We start from the raw sequence: 23,885 nt of genomic DNA, 5'->3' as shown, positions 1-23,885 counted from the left end.
GTTGAATTTTGATCCAGGTTGAAAATTGACCCGGGGTCATTTTTCAACGTTGAATACTGAGACCTAAGATATTGAATTTAGACCCTAGTTCGTTGAAAACTGAGTCGGGTCGTGGAATTTTGATCATGAAACCTCTTCTAAATTCAACAGCATAAAACACCTATTTATGACTTGGTTTTCACAACTTTGATTTAATCCATGTGGGTGGGGGGGGGGGGGGTAGGGATGCTTAGTCCCCCCCCACCCACTTTTTTGCAAAGATAATTAATATAGGCATTGAACAAAGTGATATTGGTTTAGCCCCCCCCCTTTCAACAGGCACGTTACAGTGTAGTCAAAGAAAGAAGAGTAAGTGGTAGAGTTTGATCAAAAAAGAAATCGGATCCTAACACACACACAAACACACCCTCCCTCTAAAACACACACACACACACACACACACACACACACACACACACCCTCACACACAAACACACACACACACACACACAGAAAATAGGATTTTCGGGTTTGGACCACTAGTTTTGACAATGGACAAATTTTCTTTTCTTTTTTGTCAATTATTTTTAAAATTTGATTTTATTTCTTTTTCAATTACCCCCCCCCCCTCGCACTTTCAATTTGCTCCAATGTAATCAATACACACTTAATTCAGTTATATTCTTAGAATAAAATATTAGCAAAAATATCTTAGATTTTAAAGTTAATTGTAGTTTAAAATCGCAATATTTCGTGTAATATTTATCTAAAAAAAATCATTAGTATAAGTAAATCCTATTAGTATACATAGTTACACAATATACAATTTAGTTCAGAAATTTGTTTATCTATATTTGCTTTTTGCTAACAACACTTCATTTATTCCAATCTTAAAATTTGTAATATTAGTATTTTGGAAATGGTGAGAGTTTAACGCATGATGCACGTTCGTTTTAATGCTTATTTAGTTATATGCACAACATATAATGCCCAACTTGAGAAACGGATTTTTTTTTCAAAATAAAAGGTTTAGTGATCTTTTTGGCATAGTTAATCAAACAGTTCAAGAACGAACCCCACAATACATATTTATTTTGTTAAGTAGAGGATGGAAAGGGGGGGGGGGTTGATCTCCCCTTTTTGGGATGTTTCAATTTGCTAATAAAATCATGTTTCATGGCAGATTTAGAGATGATGGTTTCATCAATTTCAATGTTTCTTTGAACTTGTCAACCAGTGTCATCTGCACTTAAAATTCACCTTTGAAATCTCTGTTGATTCAATAAACTTTTTTAGACACAAAAGTGTATAAAAGAAGAAAATTTCAATAATCAAACAAACTTAATATTAGATCTTACATAAAACCAACAAACAATTTCCAATATCTACACAGAGAAAGTTCTCACAACCCAGCGGTATTCAAAGGTTTCGTTAAAGGTAAATGCAAAAGACACAGTATTATTCTACAAGACTTTAAGAAACACTTGTCAAAAAGAGGCTACTCTGACACAGAAATAGATCCTATTATCACAGGAATAATTGGAATAAATAAAAGTAACGGCCAATTGAGACCCCAAAATAAATTGGTTATTGTTACAAAATGTAATCCGAGAGTCAACGGACTAAAAAAACGCACCTTAAAATACTGGAACGAAACGAAAACAGACACAAGATGCAAAGAAATATTTACCTCGGAACCATATTAAAGCATATAGCAAAGTCAAAAGCAAAGGCGATTATGATATAATTTTAAATCATGTTTACTACAAGAATACACTGCTAAGGTGCACCCCTGATGAGGCAGGCCTTAGGGCAAGTACCCATTACAAAAACTGCCGAACACTCTTTACTATATTCCTATATATATATTAATGAATACTTATATTTCCAACAGAAAGGAATGCCTGTTTTAGAAGTTTGATTTAGAGCGTAGGGTCTTAATAAATTTCATGGACAAGTTTGGCTGATTGATGTCTTTATTTTTACACCGGATTTTCAGGTTTTTTGTTTATGCCCTATTCATAGTTTTGTAGTTATTTATGGATGCTATGGATTTTAGAAAGTATTGTCAAAAAATCACCGGCATACGGTGACGTCTCCAAATGAGTGAAAAATTCTCAAGAGGGACGTTAAACAATATAAAATCAATCAATTACTAGTAATCAAGAAATTAACTTGCCATGCTTAAAGATAACTGAAATCGTGCACTGATCAAATTGTACATATATACACGGGATGATAGGTTTATTTCTATTAGTCTTGAAAAGGGAAAAATTGAAACCGAAATATAAGTATAGAGATACTGATAAATCCCGTAAAACAACCTCCAAGTTCAAATAATGTTCAAACTCTGAGGTGGGGTTAATATTCAACAGGGTCAATTTTCGACTTGTTGTGGTCATCAGGGATAAGAAAAAAAATTATCAAGCTGTTGAAAAATGACCCATGGTATAAATTCAACGACTTTTGGTCTCAATTTTAAACGGAGAAAAAACACCCCTGGTTCAATATTCAACGTTGAAAAATGACCCCCGATTCAATTTTCAACCCGGGTCAATATTCAACGTTACACCGGCATAGCATCAACCGTTCAAATGTTATTGACAAAAGTTTAAAGTTTTTTTTAATGTAGATTACACCCCAAAGGGTCAAAGGTTTATAAAAAAAATAGTCTCCAATTGAAGGATTTGTCACAAAGAATATACCATAATGAAATTAAAAAAAAAAAAACAAACCCTAGCTCCATTCGCTCAAGTGTTATGGCCAATGTTTTTTTAATCACGGTTTTTCAAACCAAAGCCCCGGATGAAAATTGTTGGTACCCAAGACAATAAGGTCCTGTCACAAGGAATATGCATGTTTTGTAAGAAATCTCTAGCTTTAACCATTCAAAATTAATTTATGACCAAGTAAATGTTTAAATTGCATCGTTCATAAGAATTTCAAATGACAAGGTCAGAAGGCCCAAAGGAAAAGGTCTTATAAATACCGGTGAATACACACGTTAAAGAAAGTTTGGTAATTTTTTCCAAAAGTAGGGCAAATCCAAGGTCAATAAATAAAATAGAAAAGCCTTGTCACAAAAAACACACATGTGAAATATGAACTAAAGCCATACATCTCCATTCATCAAAATGTTATAGAGAAAGTTATAGTCTTTGCAGACAAATAGACGCAAACGGACTTTTTCCCGATCATGACAGGTAGCACACGACGGGTGTGACCTGTCGGCAGGCCGGGGATGCTCACTTGTCCGTGGCATCTGATCCCATGCACCTCTGATGTGTCAATTTGCTCTGCACCAAAACTTGTATAGTTTAATGGACTTTTGAGTCTGAATACTGGTTGTATCTCCATATATTCCATATATATTGTACCAGGAACCTTTATACTAAGTTAGTAAGTATATAGGCCCCTGATTATATACACTCTATACATTGCCACGCTGGATTTGAGAGATAATCAATTTTTCAGTTTAACCAGAAAAGTGCAATTTTCATCGAGTACCAGAAGTACATATTTGCTACTTAATACTGCTTTAATATGGTTGCTAAATTTCCATAACATTTTATTAAAACTTCCCACTTCAAATTGCGTGTATATCTTGATACTGATCGTTACACATTGAGGATGCCCGCATGGATCATTTCCTGTACGCTTCCTGTTTGACTCTAAAGTTAAGTGTAACGTTGACGAGAAAGAAGGATGAATTGTCTCAATTCTTGAATTCATTGAAAATATTTAAACAGCTATGAAGGAAGGTAATGGTAGATTTTGACAGTTACTTTTCCTGTATTTCCGGAAAAAATTAAGCTTTGTTCTTTGAGTTTTATTGACACCGGAAGTCGGTCGTTGAGGATGATAAACAGTGAAAAAAATCAACGAAAAATGTAACATTTGACCAAGTGACCTGTTAAAGTAAGATAAGCGAAATTAGGCTGTATTTCTTAGACAGTTATCTCTTGCATGAAAAATATTTTCTTATTTTATTTAACGCGATAGTGTCAGCTACTGAAATAATTTATAATTGTAGGATACATGCATTCATTATTGTTTACCCTTTTTAATCAACAGGTCCCACACAGTTGCTACTGTTTACCAGATGTAAATAAAATTAAGGATGTCGTGGGACAAAACATTCTATGATTAAAGGGATTTAAGAATGTCCGAGGAGAACCCAACCACCAGTTTAAGACAACTGCCCCCAGGTCAGCTGGAGAACATACGCAAGCGCTTCGAATCAGTGGGAGAGAGTCCTCAAGGTTCAGAAAATGATGTTAAACTGCGACCAAAGTCTCAGGTACAGTATAGTCCCGTTCATCAAAGGCCCACAACTGCAGTGCTAGACTCACCTGTTCGGACAATGATGAACAAGGAAAAACTACGCCCCAAAAGTACAGCAGTGTTACCCAGTTCTTCACCTAGAGTGGCCAAAGTATTGAACAAATTTGAGGCAGTAGGGAATGAAGAAAATTTGAATGTCACTCCAAAACCCAAGGCAAGAGAAATAAGCCCACATAAATTAACTATGAAACCAACAATATCAAAGAAACCAAGTTTTAAAGTAGATGATCAAGAAAAACCTCCCATTTCAAAGAAGCCAAGCTTTTCAGCATCAGATGAAAAGAAAAGGCCTGTTGTGAGTAGCATCGGAGATGTGAATGATAAACCTAGTAGACCTGTAAGTGTTGTACAGAAAAGAACACAGATGTTTGAATCAGTGGAAAATGCAGGGGAACCCGGTACTCCATCAAATGTGAAAAGTGTCCCACCCCCACGACCAGCTCCACCGGTCAAACCAAGCTCCCGTCCCCCCAGTGTAAGCGTTGATGATCCAGAAGTTCCTGTTTATGCTGAGGTTATTAAAAAGAAGAAAAATTCTGATTCCACTGAAGAGGGAGAAGGGAGAAGGCAGTATTGTGATGCATGGGATACCAGACCAGTGAGCAAATTGATAGGCTCCCCTGCTAGACAGCCCACTGCCCCACCCCCACCAAAGAAACCCCCAAGAACTGGGGCACATGATGAATACCTGCAAATGAAAAAACAAGGAGCTGGCTTTCATCTTTATGATGACGTCCCTGATGAACCAGTCTATAGAAAAATTGTGAAGCCTTCAGTTACAGATTCTAATAACAAACCTGACATTAGGGTGCCCCGCCCCAGTAGACCTCCTCCCCCCAGGGCACGCCCAGTGACAGTAGCAGGACTAGAAAAAGAATCGTCAGAGATAGAAAGTAGTTTACCCCATAAACCTCTGTCCTCACCTAGTCTTAAAGTGTATGAAGAAGTGAATGGGGGTGATTTCAGTATTAGTAACATTAAACATTGGGATCTACCCTTGCCAGTTCCCCCCGCAGTTACATCTATCCCAAGTCATGGTTCAACCAATCTAAAGCGCAGTCTAAGTATGGACAGTTTGATGGGTAACCCAGTATATTGTGATCCTGCACTGACTGTGAAATCTCGAGATGACAGTGAGATATACATGGATAGTGAGGGGTATGCCATGCCCACTGGAACCCCCACACACCGGGGGCTAGGCAACTCAGCTTCTCTGGACACTGATGTATCGCCAGCAGGGGTAAGGATGAAATTTTTAATATTTTAAAATGAATGATAGATCAATGCAATCAAGCTCTTGATTCTTGAATTAAACATTTCTGCATTCGTTTTTCCCTTGAGAATGTTTGAATATAGCATGTATTGTAAGGACATACATACCCAATGTCCTTATTGTAAATATATACGCATGATATTATTATTAGCAACATTGTTCAAAGGTCAGGAATTAAATTTGACATGATAAATGTACATTACGACATACTGTATAATCATGATAATTATATACTTATGTTGTACATGTTACATTGTTTTCATGAACAGAATTAAACATGTTCATTGGAGGTGCATGTGGCATTTATGTACAGTAATGCTCAGATTTGTTAATGTTTTAAGTATATCTAGAGGAAACATGATATCAATCATTTTGATAAAAAATATTGTTTTGCTATATCCATGATATCCTTGACTTTAAATGACCCACTGGCCAGTATTGAACATGTTGGTAATTTAATTATCATAATTATAAAAATCTTAAAATGTAAAAAGCTATTAGCCTTGCACAATGTCATAATAAAGACTGTACAATAGGTAAGCTAGTTTATTTTGTTCCTTAGCTTTCAGTTTGCTACAAATTTTTCCTGGATTTATCTATTTTCAATCAGAGCTTCCTGTAACTTATATTCATCCACTGACAGCTTTTTTTTATACCGGGCAAGGCAACAAACAAGCTATAATTACACCTTGTCTCTTGATTTACATTAAATACCTACTTTTAGTCTATTCAGACATTTAGAAATACAGGTAACAAACTCCAAAGGATTGCTGGTTTGACACAATTTACGGAAGGTACCTTGTGCAGTACATGTACTGCCCTTGCACTGGCTTGCAGTGTACCAGTGTTAATATTTAAAAACAGATTTCAACTGTTATATATTCTTAAAGCTTTTTGGCAGGGAATTGATAAATTGTCAATCACTTGCAGTATTAAAAAAATTTACATAAATCTATAAAAATTAATAATAAAAACTTCAAAAGAAAAAATAATCAATTTAACATGAGCTTACTTCATTCATATGTGTATTAAGTCACACAACACAAATAATTAGTATGCATCACTCTTATGTTTATTAATTTTAGTTTTCTTGTCTTTGTTTAAAATGTTATAAATATATTAAAAGTATTAATATTTAATGCATGTAAACATAATTGTTCAATCTTTAATGCATGTAAACATAATTGTCCTTTGTCACATTCATCAACAGATTTGTCGTCCACTAAGCCATGCAGTCATGAAGCAGCTAAAGAAACTGAAACCAGCCATGAAACCCAAGCGAGCATCAGCGAGGGAAAACTGGAAAAAACTGCAAAATGTAAGAATCAAACCTAATGTAATTTTATAGGCAAAGTTTTATATGGATTGCTTTGGGATTGATAATATTTTTGTGACTTGTTTGCATGCTGTTTTGTTTTAACAATTACTAATATTTGAATTTTAATTTAAAAGCATTAATTTTTGTGATAAACAAGTTTGTCTTTGCTTTGCTTGATATATTGCTCTTTTTGCTTCCTCTTAGTGACATGTGAGACTTTCAAATCAAAATTTACAATTTATAATATTGAACAGAAAGGATGCAGTCAGAGAATTTCATCAGAAGTCAATAAATTACCTGTAATTTGGCCATTATTTCATGGTCAGAGTTTCAAATGAAAAGATATATTTTTTAACAATATACTCAGTAAAAGTTAATTCCACATCCACTGTTTAAATTAAATTAAAAATACATGCAGACAAAAAATGGTCAAGAAATTTTAAATAGGACCTAGAAAAACTATACAAACAAAATACCGGTACGTATCATCCAAATGTGGAAAATGATTAAAATGAAATAATTTTTTCTGTATGGTTGTTTAATATAACTTAAATCATACAAGGGACATTATAACTACGTGTATATATTTTAGCTGTGGATTCAGGTGAGCACTATGGCCTACTTTGTTTAAAATGCATATCTTAATGATAACCATTTAATTAATAAATGAATCTGAAGAATATAAAATATCTTTGTGTTCCTTTAAATAAGTTCATCAATAGTACTCATGGTGATATTTAATGAAACACATACTCTACATGAAACTACATGAAACATATTTCAAAATAAGATGTATTAATACACAGCAGAGTTACTTAATTTTTTTTTTATTTGAAATTGTTTGTTTAATAATATAGTTTTCATTAGTTTGCGTATGTATGTTTGATATTCAGCGTTAGATTATTTTATTTATATATAGTCCAATGCAGAGAAGGTTGGTCACACATACAATATTAGATCTAGCTGTTATAGTCTACATGTATTCTGCCTTTGTTGTACTCATTCCACAAAACATAAACTTAGTCTTTTCTTGCACACTTAATCGGTGTATGTAATAGACTAAGTGTCCTTAGCATCTCATACTGCATATTGTTATATGTATACTGTTTATTTCACTTCAAAATAAAAAAAAAATTATTTCTACAAAGGAGACATTTTTGGAAGATGTACAAAAACACATTATTTGTGATAATCTTATAAATGTAAATTACACGTATATTTACATGTCCAAATGTGGTTAAAAATATGTATTGAAAATAGCTGCATATCATTAAATGCATTATTACTTTGAAGTGTCCAGACCTTGATCCCTGGGTTTTGTGAATAAGAAATTAATATACATGTACTGGGATCCCAGTGACCAGTCGATTAAGTTTCTAGCAGGGTATACCAGTGGTCCTGGGTTTGAGTCCTGGTCAAATCTTTGTTTTCACCTTCTGTGATGCCTGAGGCCTGTTCGACAGAGCGAGCATTCGCAAACATTTGTATTGGGGGTATAAGGAATTTTAGTGAGCACTGATGAACCTTCGCTCTGTTGAACAGGCCCCTAAATATCCTAATTCAATCATTTCTTAATAACTTCTTCCTTTTATTTTTCAAAAATATCTTGCACACAGCTGTTGGTGAAAGGGAAATTATGAGAAACACAGTTTTAGTGGAAAATACTTATATACAGTCAGCATTGTACAGAAAAATTAAATTATACATTAAATTATTAAAAGTAAAAAAATTGACATGATTAAAGTCCTGGTGCTTTATCTGTATGATAGCCTACTTTTGAATCCATGTATATGCCTATTACTTACTTATATTTTTGCTGTCGTTGATTAACAGGTGAAGATGAAGATCAACATTGCTTTCGCCGTTGTCCGGCAGATGAAGGGAGAACACAGAACGGAATCTACAAGTGATAGCTCTGGTCAGTTACACAGCCTAACACAGACAGGCTTTGTCCTTAGTTTGTTGTACATGTATTCTTGTACGATGTTGCTAGAAAAAAATGAATGTGTTGAATGGAAGAACATGTGTTAAAATCATTTTGTATTTCTTTTTAACTAAAGATGTCGACAGCCTTGTTGATGAAAGTGAAATCAAGAAGAGAATTTCCCACTGTGGGACAGTTCGGAAAAATACGGTAAAATTTTCTGCAAAATACTTGGTGATGTTATGGATTTCATTCATTGCAAACTTATAAAATTCATCTTGATATTTTATTATCAGTATTAAGAACATATGTAGCAATTAAACTTTTCTGACTTTTTCCTCAGAGTAAGAGTATACGTAAGGCACGAGAAATCCAGAACCAGACGTACAATCAGATGTTTGATTTCTGCCTTATTGTTGGACTAGAACCCATCAACGACTCCCAAACAAGTTACAAACCTAAGATCATCTACAAGTTCCCAGATCTGGTAAGCATACTGTACTATAGTTACAAATAGTCAAGTCAAAGTACTGGTAGGCTATTTCTTCCTTGTAGAAGGAATGACACAATATAAAAAGCTTACCTTGGAATTTGAAAATTCAGTTATTGTTTACAAATACTAGCACATGCTTACGGATAATCTTTAAAACAAGATGAAAGTTCAAAAAAGCTATTTTAGCGTACAGGTCAAAGTCAAGAAGGTTTAAATTGACAACAGACAGACAAACAGACAAACAAGAAAAAACAATATGCGCCCCAAATCTTTCGATCTGGGTGCATAATTAGCTAAAAAATCCCTAAGATGAAATAGCTGTTAGACTAGAGCACATATACATTTGTTTCAAGTTGACCTAAAATGTGCCCACTTAAATATTTAAGGAATCACTGTCTAGTTATTATAGTATGCCAGGGCATCAACGATAGTGGGAAACATGGGATAATTTGCATAACGGGTGAAATATTAGGGAATTACCACAATGTGTGTTTCAGTAGTTTATATATCCACACTTAAAGTGTTAAATAAATGTCATGATGTGTCTTCCTGTCTTTGTATGGCTATCAGGGAAAGTTACAGATTGACAGTAATGGCCGACTGTCAGTCTGTAGACCTAGGGTAAGTCTCAAAACATGCATGTAAGTAAGGAACAAGCATGTCTGGTTTTTCTAGGAGTTACCCAATTTGTATTTCATTAATGATTTATAAATGTTACTGTACATGGAATTTATTGCTGGCATGCAATGTATGTGGTTGATTTTAATTATCAAAGTGTATAATGAAACAACTCATTATAATTTCAATTTATTTTTGTTTACTGAGATTTCTGTTGATAATAAACCTGTAACTTACTTTAATTTACCTAGTGGACTTTATGTTTCCCATCTGTATTTTAGTTATGTTGGTAGTTATTATTACACCTGTTTACTTTGCTAGTGTTTGTTGGTTTGAAGATATTTTGTTTTCACCAATTCTTGATGTATTTGAAGTCCAAACATGTTCAGTGTTGAATAATAATATAAAAAAAATTCTTGTATTCTGTATGTAGTAGTATCAGAATTGAAAACAAAGAAAGAAATTATACTGGTGCATTTAGACTTGGTTGTACTTACCTCATAAGTATTCATCTACCTACTCATTCAACACCCCACCCCCACCCCTATAGATAACTTTTGTTAAACAGAGGGTATGGATGTACAGTATGAAAGGTGAACTGATTTATCAATGGAGGGACATGCATATATAGACTTTTAGCATTTCATGCATACTAATAGTACATGTATATCTTCCCATGTGTATCAAAGTTACAGGCATTGAATATTTTTTTCTACATATGCTATCTTAATGTTTACTTCTAGAATTATAATAAGATATACAATATTCATATAAATGTCAATTTTGTATAAAGATGCACACATATCAAAAGTATCAGATTTATGCTGTTGGAAGAACAAATATCAATCTATCATACATTATCTGAAAGGTAAAACAGTAAAGTTTCATTTGATACATCTTTATCAGGTGGAGAGTAACGCCACAATCCCAGAATTCTGTTTCCCTGACGCCGAGGAGTTTGATGCCAAGTCTGCGTCTGCTGCTGCTCCAAGGTGAGGTGAAGATCATAGGGAATAATGTCAAGGTCACATATGAGGACTCATCATATGACATAATCATTCATCAATAACAAGTATTATAGTGCCTGCAATTTTTCTTCTTGTAGTGAGTCCTATTCGTTCGTCTTGACAAATGTAGAAGGAGAAAGAGTCTATGGTTACTGTAGAAGAATGGTGGTAAGTTGAGACTTGTTTATTGTCTCCTACAACAGTTACTTTACTGTTACTACCTGGTATATAATAAACATACATGTACATGTATATGTGGTTCCAACATAAGCTATTAACCTTAATATGTTTATGCTGTGTTTGTTATAGCCCTTCAGCAGTAAGAGTGGTTTACCTGAGGTTATCTGTATTGTTAGCCCGGTGAATGCCTTCAGTATGTATAATGAGGTCAGTGGCTATTTACTGTCAAACGCACAAACAAAATTCCAGGTATAACCAATTTTTGTTCTGTTATATATCCATTGAGTTCATTACACATTTTGAAAAGATGGGAAATGAAAATCACATGGCTTTAAGCATTTTATGATAAGCATGTTCACTGCAAGATTGTTTTACTGTACAAAAGCTAATGTAAGTTTATATATTATTTGTCATTTGAAGCCATATTTAATTCATTATTATAAACAGTTGTTGGATGCTGCTGAGAATTGCCGACATAAGTCGTTAGATCTGGCGAGGGAATTACTGTCTGCGGCGTTTGGCAGACCTCTACCAGAGCCAGGGAAACTAGTGCAAGTCCGGACACTGGTGTGTATATGTACATGTAGTAGTCAAGAAGCTACTTTGGCAACATGTCGCCCGCGTGGTGCAGTGGTTAGAGCTCCACAAAGGACGACATGTTGCCAAAAGTAACTAAAATGTATCTGCATGATTCTCAGGTGATTGTAAAAGCTAGTGGATCTTTCATATAATGTATGTATAATTCTTGCTGTCTTTCAGGATGAGAATTGGGATACTGGCACTATCTTGTTATCCAGACCTGAGGACTTCAGAGTAGATAATGTAAGATTTTGTAAATATATTTACGAATATGTATATAACAATATACAATAATCAGAAAATATTTTACATGCATCTTTATAAGCTTTACTAGAATTATTTACCAGGTATGTATCTAAAGGTTTTTAGTGAAATACATTGTACATGTACAGGTGAATCGAGAGTACCTGTTATCTAAGCTGGGAGTAGACAAGCTTCTAAAACTGTTCTCTTGTATGTTGCTGGAGAGAAGTGTTCTGTTTTGTGCCAAAAATCTCAGGTATACTGGTTACCTGCCATTTTTAAACATATAGACTTTGAAATATTTACCACAGAAGTTGTTTGTGAATTAAGTTCAAAATTCAAATCACTCTGATTCCTAAATATCCTTTTACTTTCAGTATCTTGTCTCAGACAATCCATGCCTTGGTGGCTCTGCTGTACCCCTTCAGGTGGCAGCACACGTACATTCCCGTACTACCGGAGTCCATGTTAGATGTCACGTGTTCACCCACCCCCTACATCATCGGCATCCTGTCTTCCCACCTTCCTTATGTACTTAAACTTCCCATTAGTGAGGTATTTTACATTATACAGACTGATGATGGTCATATTCATTTGGAAGATATCAGTATTTCATAATTGTAGTACCAGGGGGTATCCTGAAATCTGATTTTTTTTTTAATCTGCAGGTAGATACTGTAAACATGTTACATTTGACTATGTATTCGTTTTAGCGTTTTTGGCGGAAAGCAATATCTGCTAATTCAAGTACAGTGCTAAATGTCTCGCACATATATCTATAAAGAAGAACGTTAAGATATGCGCTAAATCAAATCCATGCTATTTTGTTCAACATCCAATTTCAGCCAAATATCGTACATGCTATTAAATATACATGCAATACATTTACAGTAAATTAATCCAATAAGGAAATAAAGTATGTGTTTGAGTGTATGAATGTGTGTTTGATTAATCAGATAAGTATGTTTTTTTTAAATCAGATTTTGTAATACCTGTTCATGACATGCATTTATCATCATGTTTATAGTAAAAGGTACAAGTTTTGATATACACTGTACTTGATATGCGTAATATTGTAAATTTTTTTAGATTTGCAACATTTGAACATTAAGGTTTAATTTTCCCACATCCATGTATCTTGTTTCAGAAATCATTTAAAGAGGTAAATCAAAAGGCATCAAAAAAAGTAACAAAACCCTACAGACATATTTACCCAGCTGTGGCATTATTATTCATAGTATTACCTGTTTTTGCTGATGTTTTTTTTTATCCAAGATTGCCAACATTCCCTTGGCTACATTTACAAAAGTTATGACCATGCTAGATATTTTTATTTTACATTGGACATGCAATAATTTTAGACAGGGATTGTCTGAAAATTCTTCATCTTTAGTGAATCTTTCTGATTCTTCAAAATTACTAACCTATGGAATGTAATTGTTTATCTGTAAAAAGAGATAAATAAATTAAGCATTCATGACGGTTAATTTGAAGCATGCTTTTCTCCTACAGATTGTAATATTTGACCTGAACAAGAAACAGATGCTAAAATCTCAGGGAGATGAGGGAACAATCTTACCTAAAGACATCCACAAAGCTCTGAAAACAGCCCTCAATATGTGTAAAGTAGACGCAGGTAACTATACAAAGCCCTGAAAACAGCCCTCAATATGTGTAAAGTAGACGCAGGTAACTATACAAAGCCCTGAAAACAGCCCTCAATATGTGTAAAGTAGACGCAGGTAACTATACAAAGCCCTGAAAACAGCCCTCAATATGTGTAAAGTAGACGCAGGTAACTATACAAAGCCCTGAAAACAGCACTCAGTATGTGTAAAGTAGACGCAGGTAACTATACAAAGCCCTGAAAACAGCCCTCAGTATGTGTAAAGTAGACGCAGGTAACTATACAAAGCCCTGAAAACAGCCCTCAATATGTGTAAAGTAGACGCAGGTAACTATTGCAAGCCCTGAAAACAGCCCTCAATATGTGTAAAGTAGACGCAGGTAACTATACAAAGCCCTGAAAACAGCCCTCAATATGTGTAAAGTAGACGCAGGTAACTATACAAAGCCCTGAAAACAGCCCTCAATATGTGTAAAGTAGACGCAGGTAACTATACAAAGCCCTGAAAACAGCCCTCAATATGTGTAAAGTAGACGCAGGTAACTATACAAAGCCCTGAAAACAGCACTCAGTATGTGTAAAGTAGACGCAGGTAACTATACAAAGCCCTGAAAACAGCCCTCAGTATGTGTAAAGTAGACGCAGGTAACTATACAAAGCCCTGAAAACAGCCCTCAATATGTGTAAAGTAGACGCAGGTAACTATTGCAAGCCCTGAAAACAGCCCTCAATATGTGTAAAGTAGACGCAGGTAACTATACAAAGCCCTGAAAACAGCCCTCAATATGTGTAAAGTAGACGCAGGTAACTATACAAAGCCCTGAAAACAGCCCTCAATATGTGTAAAGTAGACGCAGGTAACTATACAAAGCCCTGAAAACAGCCCTCAATATGTGTAAAGTAGACGCAGGTAACTATACAAAGCCCTGAAAACAGCCCTCAATATGTGTAAAGTAGACGCAGGTAACTATACAAAGCCCTGAAAACAGCCCTCAGTATGTGTAAAGTAGACGCAGGTAACTATACAAAGCCCTGAAAACAGCCCTCAATATGTGTAAAGTAGACGCAGGTAACTATTGCAAGCCCTGAAAACAGCCCTCAATATGTGTAAAGTAGACGCAGGTAACTATACAAAGCCCTGAAAACAGCCCTCAATATGTGTAAAGTAGACGCAGGTAACCTTTAAAATTTTCTTTTAGGTTGTTAAATATTTTTGTATGTATAACAAAAATAAAAATTTGAAATAAACAGTTTTAATTCCAAAGTGTATTTGAAGAGATTTAGGGATTGAAACAAATTTGAGATGCATATTTTGGATATAGAGTAATTGAATTGTATGATACTGAAGATTGTAATTTAAAATGACAATAAACCTGTCTTTGTCAGACGTAAAGATGGCGTCCAATCTCATGATGTCGGAGGCCTTTCTACGGATGTTCGTGGAGGCAGTTGGCCATTATGCAGAGCACATCATCACACAACAAGACGGGAAAAAAGTCTTTCAGGTAAAATGCACAAGTTTATTTTTTAGGTCTTGGAAACTTTTGGCTTTGTTCTTTTTCCTATCAGGGAGAAATAAAAGTTCAGTTGATGGAATGAGTAATTAAGTGAACAGTCAAACATACTTTTAATGAAGTGCCTGGGAGGCGTATTTTGCCTCTTTATATATGTAATTTGTTGTATCCGTTAGTTTTACAAAGTGTTCAAAACCCAAGGGGAATGAAAACCACTTCACTACATGAGCGTGTTTGCTATAAGCATATGTTTTACTTTAATAAGTTGTGGGTTTAGGACAAAGAGAAGTCATTTATTGACTTTTGTTATTAGACTTGTATTTTTAGACTTGTATTTTCTAATGGATTACCTGTTTGTTGTTATAGAAGGATCACTTTATCCAGGACTCCCCCACGGAGAGTATGGCTCAGTTCCTGCAGTGGTTCTGTGAGACCCAGATGTTTGAAGTCTTCATCACAGAGCAGACAGAGAGAAACAAATCAGCCAAACAGAAATCCAAAACTATAGGTAGACATAGAAATCCAAAACTATAGATAGACATAGAAATCCAAAACTATAGATAGACATAGAAATCCAAAACTATAGATAGACATAGAAATCCAAAACTATAGGTAGACATAGAAATCCAAAACTATAGGTAGACATAGAAATCCGAAACTATAGGTAGACATAGAAATCCAAAACTATAGGTAGACATAGAAATCCAAAACTATAGGTAGACATTTAGTAATAAGTTAGTATAGATCTGATTTAGTGCATTTCTGAATGTGATAGATATGAATAAGTACATGACTTTACTGTATATATGAAGACATTTAGCTATGTTATTTTCCCGGTATGTATTGTATACAGCTTTCCACCAAAAGACCAAAAAAAAGATAATATACAACCAAATGTAATACATTTAACAGAATTTTTTTTAGATAAAGACAAGTAACAGTATATGAATATGGTATATCATATGTACATCTGATGTCAATAATTATAAACTTTTAATATTTTTGTATGAGAGAAACTTTTCATGGAGTTAAATGGGCATGTATTTTTATATTGTAGAACTGTTTAATCAAAGAATAGTTGAAGCAAGAGCAGAAAATTTGGATAAAAAGGCCAAGAAAAATAAAGGACTACTGAAAATGCTGATGACATGAGATGTCCACAGGGTGTGTCAAAAATTGTGATAAAAAATTACAGGGTTAGTCAAAAGTTGACAGCTAATGAAATGGCATTAGCAGTGTGATAGTTTTTTCAAGTGTATACATTCCTAGAATGTGATATGTACATGTATGTAGTAATATAATTACATAATAATAATAATCCAAAGTCCACATGGAGGGAATATTCTATGAAAATGATTGTTTTGGCATGCTTTTGTAACTAGATTATCCTTGTTGGAATAATATATGTTCAGAAAAATCAGCTTTATGTCTCCCCCTATAAGTATCTGTAAATGGCCAATGTTTATCATTTATCTTGACAGTTTGTTTATCTGTTTGTTAGGGTTGTGTTGATCTAAATTTTATACCTTGTCAAACTTACAAAGTTCCATTTCCAGATCCATAATTTTATTATTTCACCATGTTTTTTCTTCTATTTGTCCTATTTTGATTCTTGTAACACATGTATACTTTAATAGATAAGTGCAATTTAAATGTTTCTAGTTCATTTGTGAAGTAAAAAAATGTAGCATTAAATAAATAAGTGTCATTATATTCAAACTAATTTTAATGAAACTAATGTCAATGTGCAAGATTTTCTTTGATGTTTATCCCCCCCAAGAGAAATGTTTACACTGTATGTATTGCCTGTACATATATTCCTTTAAAAAAATTTTTTTTTTAATTTACAAGGCTGGAATATTTTAACTGAAAGAGAATTTTCCAAGTCAATTACTGTTTTAATTAAACATTCATACTTTTAAGACATTGATAAACAGTTAAGTCCCAAATGATAACTTGATTATATACCTGTATAGCTGTATATATTGTTACGAGAAATCAGTGCATTAGGATTATGTAACAGTCTTGTATATAAACCACTCCAGACTGATTGTTGCTAATTTTTAGATTTTTAACAGTAGAGCCAGGAGTAGGCAGCTATTCATAATCATGGAGGAGGAATTAATGAAATTGTTGAGTAGCTCAGGCATTCTTTATTTGAGCCATAATTCAGAGAATTAATTCAGATGACTGGCAAATAATGTACATAATTGTAAATTTTAATGATTTGATATGATTTGCTTTAATGGGTTACTGTGACTTACATTTTATTCATTTTTTTTTTATTGTAGACAATCAGTTTTTATTGTTTTTCTTTTTATCAAAAATTTTCTTTTAAGTTTTAGATGCGTAATATTAGGAAATCCAGGAACAATACTTACAATTGTAGTTTAGACTGACATTTTGGAATTACAAGGCTTTATTTAAAAATGCTTTTAATATACATGTACATGTACATAAAATAAATTAGGCGTAGTCATTTGATTAAGAACTGCTTTAAGCATCTTAGATTAGTTTTGTTGAAATCATTAAGAGGGAAGATTTCAGACATTCGATCTGTGATATTTTGCTAAATATTATTGTTCAGATTGTAATAATTTATAGAGTAGGACATAATTAGAGTTAACGTTATGTTGAATCTCAGTTTTGCCACATATCACTTTTACATGACTATTTGGAAACATAACTGTATAATAGACCCTCAAACCAGAATCCAGAACATTATACCCATCTACCTACATAGCCCCAGTCATATCAATTCTTTAAATATTAAATCTGAGGCTGCTGTTTAATATTGTTTTTAATCTTTATTTCTGAAACATTAGTAATGCATATATAGTCCTATCTGGCGCAGTCATGCTACTGTATAACATGTATCTCCTGCTGTTAAACTTACAATTTGTAAATACTTAATTTTACTACATTGTTGAGAAAAACTTTGGGGGGGATAACCTGGTCATACAATAGAGTATCAATATACAGTAGATGTTAATGAAAGTCTCGGCTTTATTTCTTTATTTTTATCTCTGTCGGATTTAGAGGATGGCCAGGCCAGGCCCCCCTTTTGTGTCCAAAATATACATATAATTTAATAAATCTATTTGTGGGCCCCTACCTGACCCAAACTGGTTGGGACCCCCCTTTTCAATTTCCTGGAACTGTACGGATACATATATGGGTACATTGTATTTTGTAATCCCATTTACACCTGGTAAAAAAAAATGGAGAAAAGTTGCACAATAAATCAAATATAGGTCAGACAATTTGTAAATTGGAAAAGATCATATTATTTGCATCCATTTATTGCATATTTTCCTATGGAATTATCCATTAATTCACAAATGATACATGAAAATATAGATGAAATCATGCTTCAGTCCCTTCAGTATTGCTTTATATGTAATAATGTATATGTTGATAACTGTTGATAATGTATTGGACCACTGTAAATATCCCTATTACCGTTATAATCCTGTTTCATTATCATGCATTCCATGTGTAGCCTCAAAGTAAAAATTACATTCTGCAGTAGACTGTGATTTCTGTGCTCAATAGTTATTAATGATCTGCTATTGACATATTTTGTTATGAATTATTAATTATGTGCAATGTTGTAATAATATACATGTATATATATTTAATGCAATTTTGTTACTTTTACAATATATGAAATTTCTTACTGCCACCATCTTCTTTTGTTTTTATTTTATATATTCAGGGTGGGGCCTTGTAATGGGGAACAAACAATTTTTAAAGAAAAACCTCAAAAGAATGAAGCCATTGGTTTAGTCTTATTTTTTAGGTTAATTTGACAAAGTACATGTATTTTTGATTCATCTAGATTAGTCTACCTGGTAAATGATGGCCCTCAGGGATAGGGCACAATAAAGGAACTACTGAGTAATTTTCATATGCATGTATATAGGTAGGAAAAATACTATCTTTAAAAATCTCAACAAGAACAACAAGGCCATAAATTTATCCTCAGGTTGTGTAGACTTAATGTTTGTGTTTCAAGACAAAATTCATAGTTTCCCATTCCAACTCCTACAACAAAGAATGAAATCAGTTTTTCCAATCCACTCTATATTCCCATAAAGAAGACAACATATTTCCTACTATTTTTTAAATTTTATTTAATTTTTTATATAATGAAAAAATAATATTATAATATAGAATTTATAAAATATTATAAAGTTTCAATCTATCATTGCAACAAGGAAAACAATATCATGATGTAAATAAGATGAAGCTGTACAATATGTCACATGCTGTCTAACAACTCATTAGTGCGGCTGCACCCTCGATAGATCAGAGAGACAACTGGCCTTCTTACAATGTTACATGTATATACTGTACTTGTGGAAAATGTTATGTCAATTAATGGTTCATATTTAAAATGAGCTAGCTAGTAAATTTCACAAACGTTACTTTTATATAGAACTACTTTTTACACTAATATTTTCTTGTAAATAGCAATTTACATTATAAATACTGTAATAATAAACCACTTGCAATTTTTCCAAACATGTAGAGAGTAATAAAAAATAGATACACGTAGCAGACAGATAGAATGCATTGTCAATTATACCTGACATGTACATGTACATGTACATGTAGTGGCAGCATAACAACTAGGTCAATGAATGAACCGAATAATGGAATGGAGATGACATGAAATAATCGATGTAAAACTTTTAGATCAAAAACTCACAACCACATCTGTATACAAATTGAATGAGATACTGTAGATTATTAGTATTTAGTAAATTTTCATATAAGACTATACTAGCTTTAAAAAAAGTCATATACATGTACATATATCTTGTAAAGAGTAAATACCATTTTTATGGAATGCACATAACTATATATACTTAGAAAAGCAAATCTATGGTAGATATGTTTCAAACATGTTTATGGTCGACAAGTTTCTTGTGGAAAAACAAATCAAAAATACGATGGAATGTGATCAACACAACCAGTCTTCATAATTTGCAGAAAAAATTGTATCTTCTCACAAAAAAGTTTAAATTATAATGGAATTGGGCAACACAACCTCAGTTTGCAAAATACACAAGACAACAAAATCTTATTAGAAATTTTGTATAAACAAACAGCACCAATGTTATAACATGAAATCATAGACATAAAAATCAATATTTAAATTACAAACAAATTGAATAAATTCTTTTTGAAACATAATCTCCAATAAAATAGCTGCTTATGAGGTAGTATATATGTAACACAAAGCAGAAGCTACAATAAGCAAATACACAGACTAAACTTCTTAAACACTTCTTTGGCTCAGTAAATGTCCTTTTTAAAAATTTTTCTCTTACTCTGACCATCAGCTCCAAAATTTCCTTTACACAAAAAAAACATGAACACTGTGTTTTAGAAAAACGACCATATCAAATTCGAGACAGCCTCTTGGGGCTCCTTACAATTACACCTTAACCCAAAGTGATTCTCTGATTAGGAATGCTACATACACTGAAATGCTTGCTAATACTGTTCAACCAGACACTTGGTTTAAATCTACATATATCTAAATTTACAAAAAAATTCTCACTCCATTTGATTTTAGTAGCACTGTTAGTGTAGGAATATACTATTAAAAAACAATTGAACATATTTATCAAAAAGGAGTTATCCTTTACACACTGAATTCTATCACAGAGCAAAAATAATTGGCAGATATATGTAAATTATTGCTGGGAACATCATCTTTTATTATTACATTATTGTTTTTTAAGTCTTTATCTTTTTAAAAAGACTAATCAAGTTTTTAAACAATCGTTCTTTAATACACGTTTCATTTCAAACAAAATTTACATGAAATGGGTCTTCCAAATTTGCCATAATATCAGTATGAAAAATCTAAAATTCTTCTAAAATCTCAAACAAATTGTTTCAGAATCCAGACATCACTAAATGTTCAGTATATTCTGCTTTATGATTTTTCCAGACCTTCGTTACATTTGATCACATGTACATGTTTTCCTGTCGGCGGTGGTGTGGTGCTATGTACTCCGAGCTCCCTTGTCTGCGGTGATACATGGGAAGGTCGTCGGAACTCCCGAGGGTCTGTCCCACCTCTACGTCTTCTGGGTCCAGAACTGGACCAATGACTTTACTTGGGGACCCAGACCATGTCTTTCTTCTCTTGGCTCTCTCAACTACAAGAATAAATTGTAGGAGTGTAAAATATTAATTTGCAAGAGTATTATCAAATGCAAATAAATTTTTGAATTATTTCAGTATTTTGCTTTCTCTGGAAATTTAAGTTTTTTCAATTATTTTAAAAATTATATCTTGATATCTTCATTGACAGTACATGTACAGAATTTTTTTTCAAACATACAAATATATGTAGTGTAAGCAAAAGCATAATAATGGCGTAGGTATATCTGAAACAGGTATATCTGAAACTTAAATGATACAGAATACCATTATAATAACTGCAATCTATTGTCAAAATTGAAATAAATACTGTATCATGTTGTATCATAGACACAAAAATAACTTGATTAATATTTAATATAAATATCAATTAGAATCATGCTTTAATCAATAATACTTGGATTAAATTTGATTCATGCTTTTTAGAGATAAACTTTAAGAAACCACAACAGATTCAACAGGCAAACAATGTTAAAAATTCATGCTATTCCAATTGATTTTTAACACATCTTGCTATTAAGTTAAACATAAACATCATTAATATTCAATGAGTTAAATTTAAAAAATAAGTTTTCACAACTAAACTTGGCTTTTATGCATTCAAAGATCCATTTTTCTGAGATCATTTAACAAGGAACATTTTCTATGGATAATGAGGTACATAAATAATCCAAACAAACATCAGAAATTCAAAACTACGTAGCTTCAAACACATACAGATTACACAGTAAAGGAGGACGTTATCACTAATGTAATTATCCACACTGTGTAAAATGATAATGTTAAGAAATAATGAGGAGTTTTAATCAATTCTCAGTTTTTCCCAAAATAATCCAATAAAGGAAGTAAAAACTCTAAGTCTTAATTCAGAAAGTCATTGATACAGTACCAATGAAACTACAGAAGTGCACAAATATCTAATTTAGAGATCAATTTTAAAAGAAAAAAAATCAATCCTGTTATCCCCAAGTTGAGAACAATTCTTTTTTTTATTATTTCAGACAGGATAAATCAGTTGTCCTGGTCAATAGGCAACAACCAGTGTTAATTAACCAATCAAATTCACTGCTCTATCACCATGGCAACCTTACCTGTTGTAAAAATACTGATCATCGTGTGATTTATTTGCAGATGCTATAACAAATTTCATAATTATAAGTAATGAAAATTAATTGCTAAAAATTCTTAAATGTTGAACATGCACCAAAAAAATTACCCATAAAAATAAAACTAAAAGGAAATAAGTAAATACAACAAGGAATTTTTTCTTCAACCCTATTAATAAATCAAAATATCAAAAATATTCAGTTGTAATGCCACTACAGTTAGCAATAAGAGCATTTAATATACATGTACAAACATGGAACATGTGTGTAAAATAAAAAAAGGTAAATTCTAGCCCTATTTCAGTTAAATACCTTGGTTTTGGGGGAACATCTAACGTACACATAGTATGTAAAAAAAAATTAATTTAAGAAAATGGAAAAGAAAAAAAAAATGCAGATTACATATTTGGCAAAATATCATGCAATTTGCTTCCAAGTACAGAGAGAATCAAGCTGTGGGTTAGGGATGGGGACACGTACCAGCTGCCTGTCGGGATTTGAGAGTGACCTGTTTAGCAAGCTCCTGGCTGACCGCGAGGAGGTGAGCAGTTTTAATCTTCTGTTCCTTGGCTTGCTGATGAATCTCCCCCACTTGACTTACGTCTGGCTGGGAAAGCGAGTGCTGGACACTGCAAAAAGGAGCAAAATATTTAGAGGGTTGTCTTTAAGATTTAAAATATTCATCAATTCTGTTATAGTACTGTGAAAACTAATTTTCAGAACATTTCAGCATGATTTTAGTTGTTTAAAGGTTACAGAGAAAAAAAAATCTACAAAAACAGATTCCACTGTTTTGTTTTCAAGAGAATCAAAATAATTTGGATTCTTCTCGGTCGTGTTAACTTACCTGGACTTGGTCAGTAGTCGTTTGATTTTCTCGGCTTTTTCCTCTCGTTTGATTTTCTCCTCCTCTGTGATGCTTTCATCATCTGAGTCTGGTATGTACCTCTCGGGGATTTCCACTTTATTGGGTACGTACAACTAACACAAAAACAAGCAGTGTCCACAACTCAATCACATGCAACAGACTTATGTTTTCATAACTCTCTGTGATTCTATCCAATTAATGTACAAGACAGCTTGACCAGTTTTTCTGGTCAATATCAGGGGTCTGTGGTAAACAAATAAAGATCTCCCTCCCCTTCCTTTTTCAATGTTATGTACTTATTATCTTTATCTAATAACATCATATTTTAAAACATTTGAGTATGTTTGGCTATAATGAATTAATGCATACTAGTATATATGATATATGCATAACAAACCACAGGCATGCATAGTTAAAGTTATGAAAACATAATGTTTAAATACATGTACATATTTAAATGTATATGATGCATAATGCTCATGGTACAATTTTTACACTAGATGTTTACAATGTTGACAATATGTATTTTGATGATACACACTCATTACCTGCATGCTTTATCTGTGTCAAGGTGTGCAAACAAGAACAGACAATACCAGGTGAAGGTCCAAAATCTCAGACAAAATTTT

General features: G+C 33.1%; 2 protein-coding genes across 15 annotated transcripts in view; one reads left to right on the top strand and one right to left on the bottom strand.

Annotated features, from left to right (window-relative positions):
- Positions 1–3,615: 3,615 nt before the first annotated feature.
- LOC134243896 (DENN domain-containing protein 2B-like) lies at positions 3,616–16,730 on the top strand. 3 transcript variants are annotated; one of them, XM_062726138.1, is made up of 18 exons: positions 3,616–3,740; positions 4,054–5,563; positions 6,807–6,914; positions 8,748–8,832; positions 8,975–9,048; positions 9,182–9,325; positions 9,902–9,952; positions 10,856–10,941; positions 11,055–11,124; positions 11,266–11,343; positions 11,584–11,703; positions 11,896–11,958; positions 12,108–12,214; positions 12,336–12,513; positions 13,471–13,594; positions 14,972–15,090; positions 15,466–15,607; positions 16,157–16,730. In XM_062726138.1, exons 2-18 carry the CDS (start codon positions 4,142–4,144, stop codon positions 16,249–16,251), a joined length of 3,066 nt encoding a protein of 1,021 aa, XP_062582122.1. In that variant the 5' UTR covers positions 3,616–3,740; positions 4,054–4,141; the 3' UTR covers positions 16,252–16,730. The 3 variants fall into 3 exon arrangements, with proteins under 3 accessions (XP_062582122.1, XP_062582121.1, XP_062582123.1); XM_062726137.1 differs by lacking the exon at positions 3,616–3,740 and adding an exon at positions 3,776–3,897; XM_062726139.1 differs by lacking the exons at positions 3,616–3,740; positions 9,902–9,952 and adding an exon at positions 3,776–3,897 and having other exon boundaries at positions 16,157–16,729.
- Positions 16,731–19,258: 2,528 nt separating this feature from the next.
- LOC134243894 (uncharacterized) overlaps positions 19,259–23,885 on the bottom strand; it is a 32,630-nt gene continuing 28,003 nt past the window's right edge. For 4 of the 12 annotated variants that reach the window (XM_062726131.1, XM_062726133.1, XM_062726134.1 and 1 more), the window contains 3 exons: positions 23,236–23,369; positions 22,869–23,017; positions 19,259–21,278 (listed from right to left, as the gene is read on the bottom strand). In XM_062726131.1, the coding sequence (XP_062582115.1) occupies positions 21,085–21,278; positions 22,869–23,017; positions 23,236–23,369 (477 nt within the window). In that variant the 3' untranslated portion in view covers positions 19,259–21,084. Of the gene's footprint in view, positions 21,279–22,373; positions 22,417–22,868; positions 23,018–23,235; positions 23,370–23,885 lie in introns of all 12 variants that reach the window. The other 8 variants (XM_062726124.1, XM_062726126.1, XM_062726127.1 and 5 more) reach the window with 6 other exon arrangements.

The sequence above is a fragment of the Saccostrea cucullata genome, unplaced genomic scaffold (genome assembly GCF_032062105.1).
Source record: "Saccostrea cucullata isolate Sc308-1 unplaced genomic scaffold, CSIRO_AGI_Scuc_v1 ctg784, whole genome shotgun sequence".
Classification (NCBI taxonomy): Eukaryota; Metazoa; Mollusca; class Bivalvia; order Ostreida; family Ostreidae; genus Saccostrea; species Saccostrea cuccullata.
Note: the sequence above shows the minus strand (reverse complement) of the source record. Positions and strands in the feature narration are given on the sequence as shown.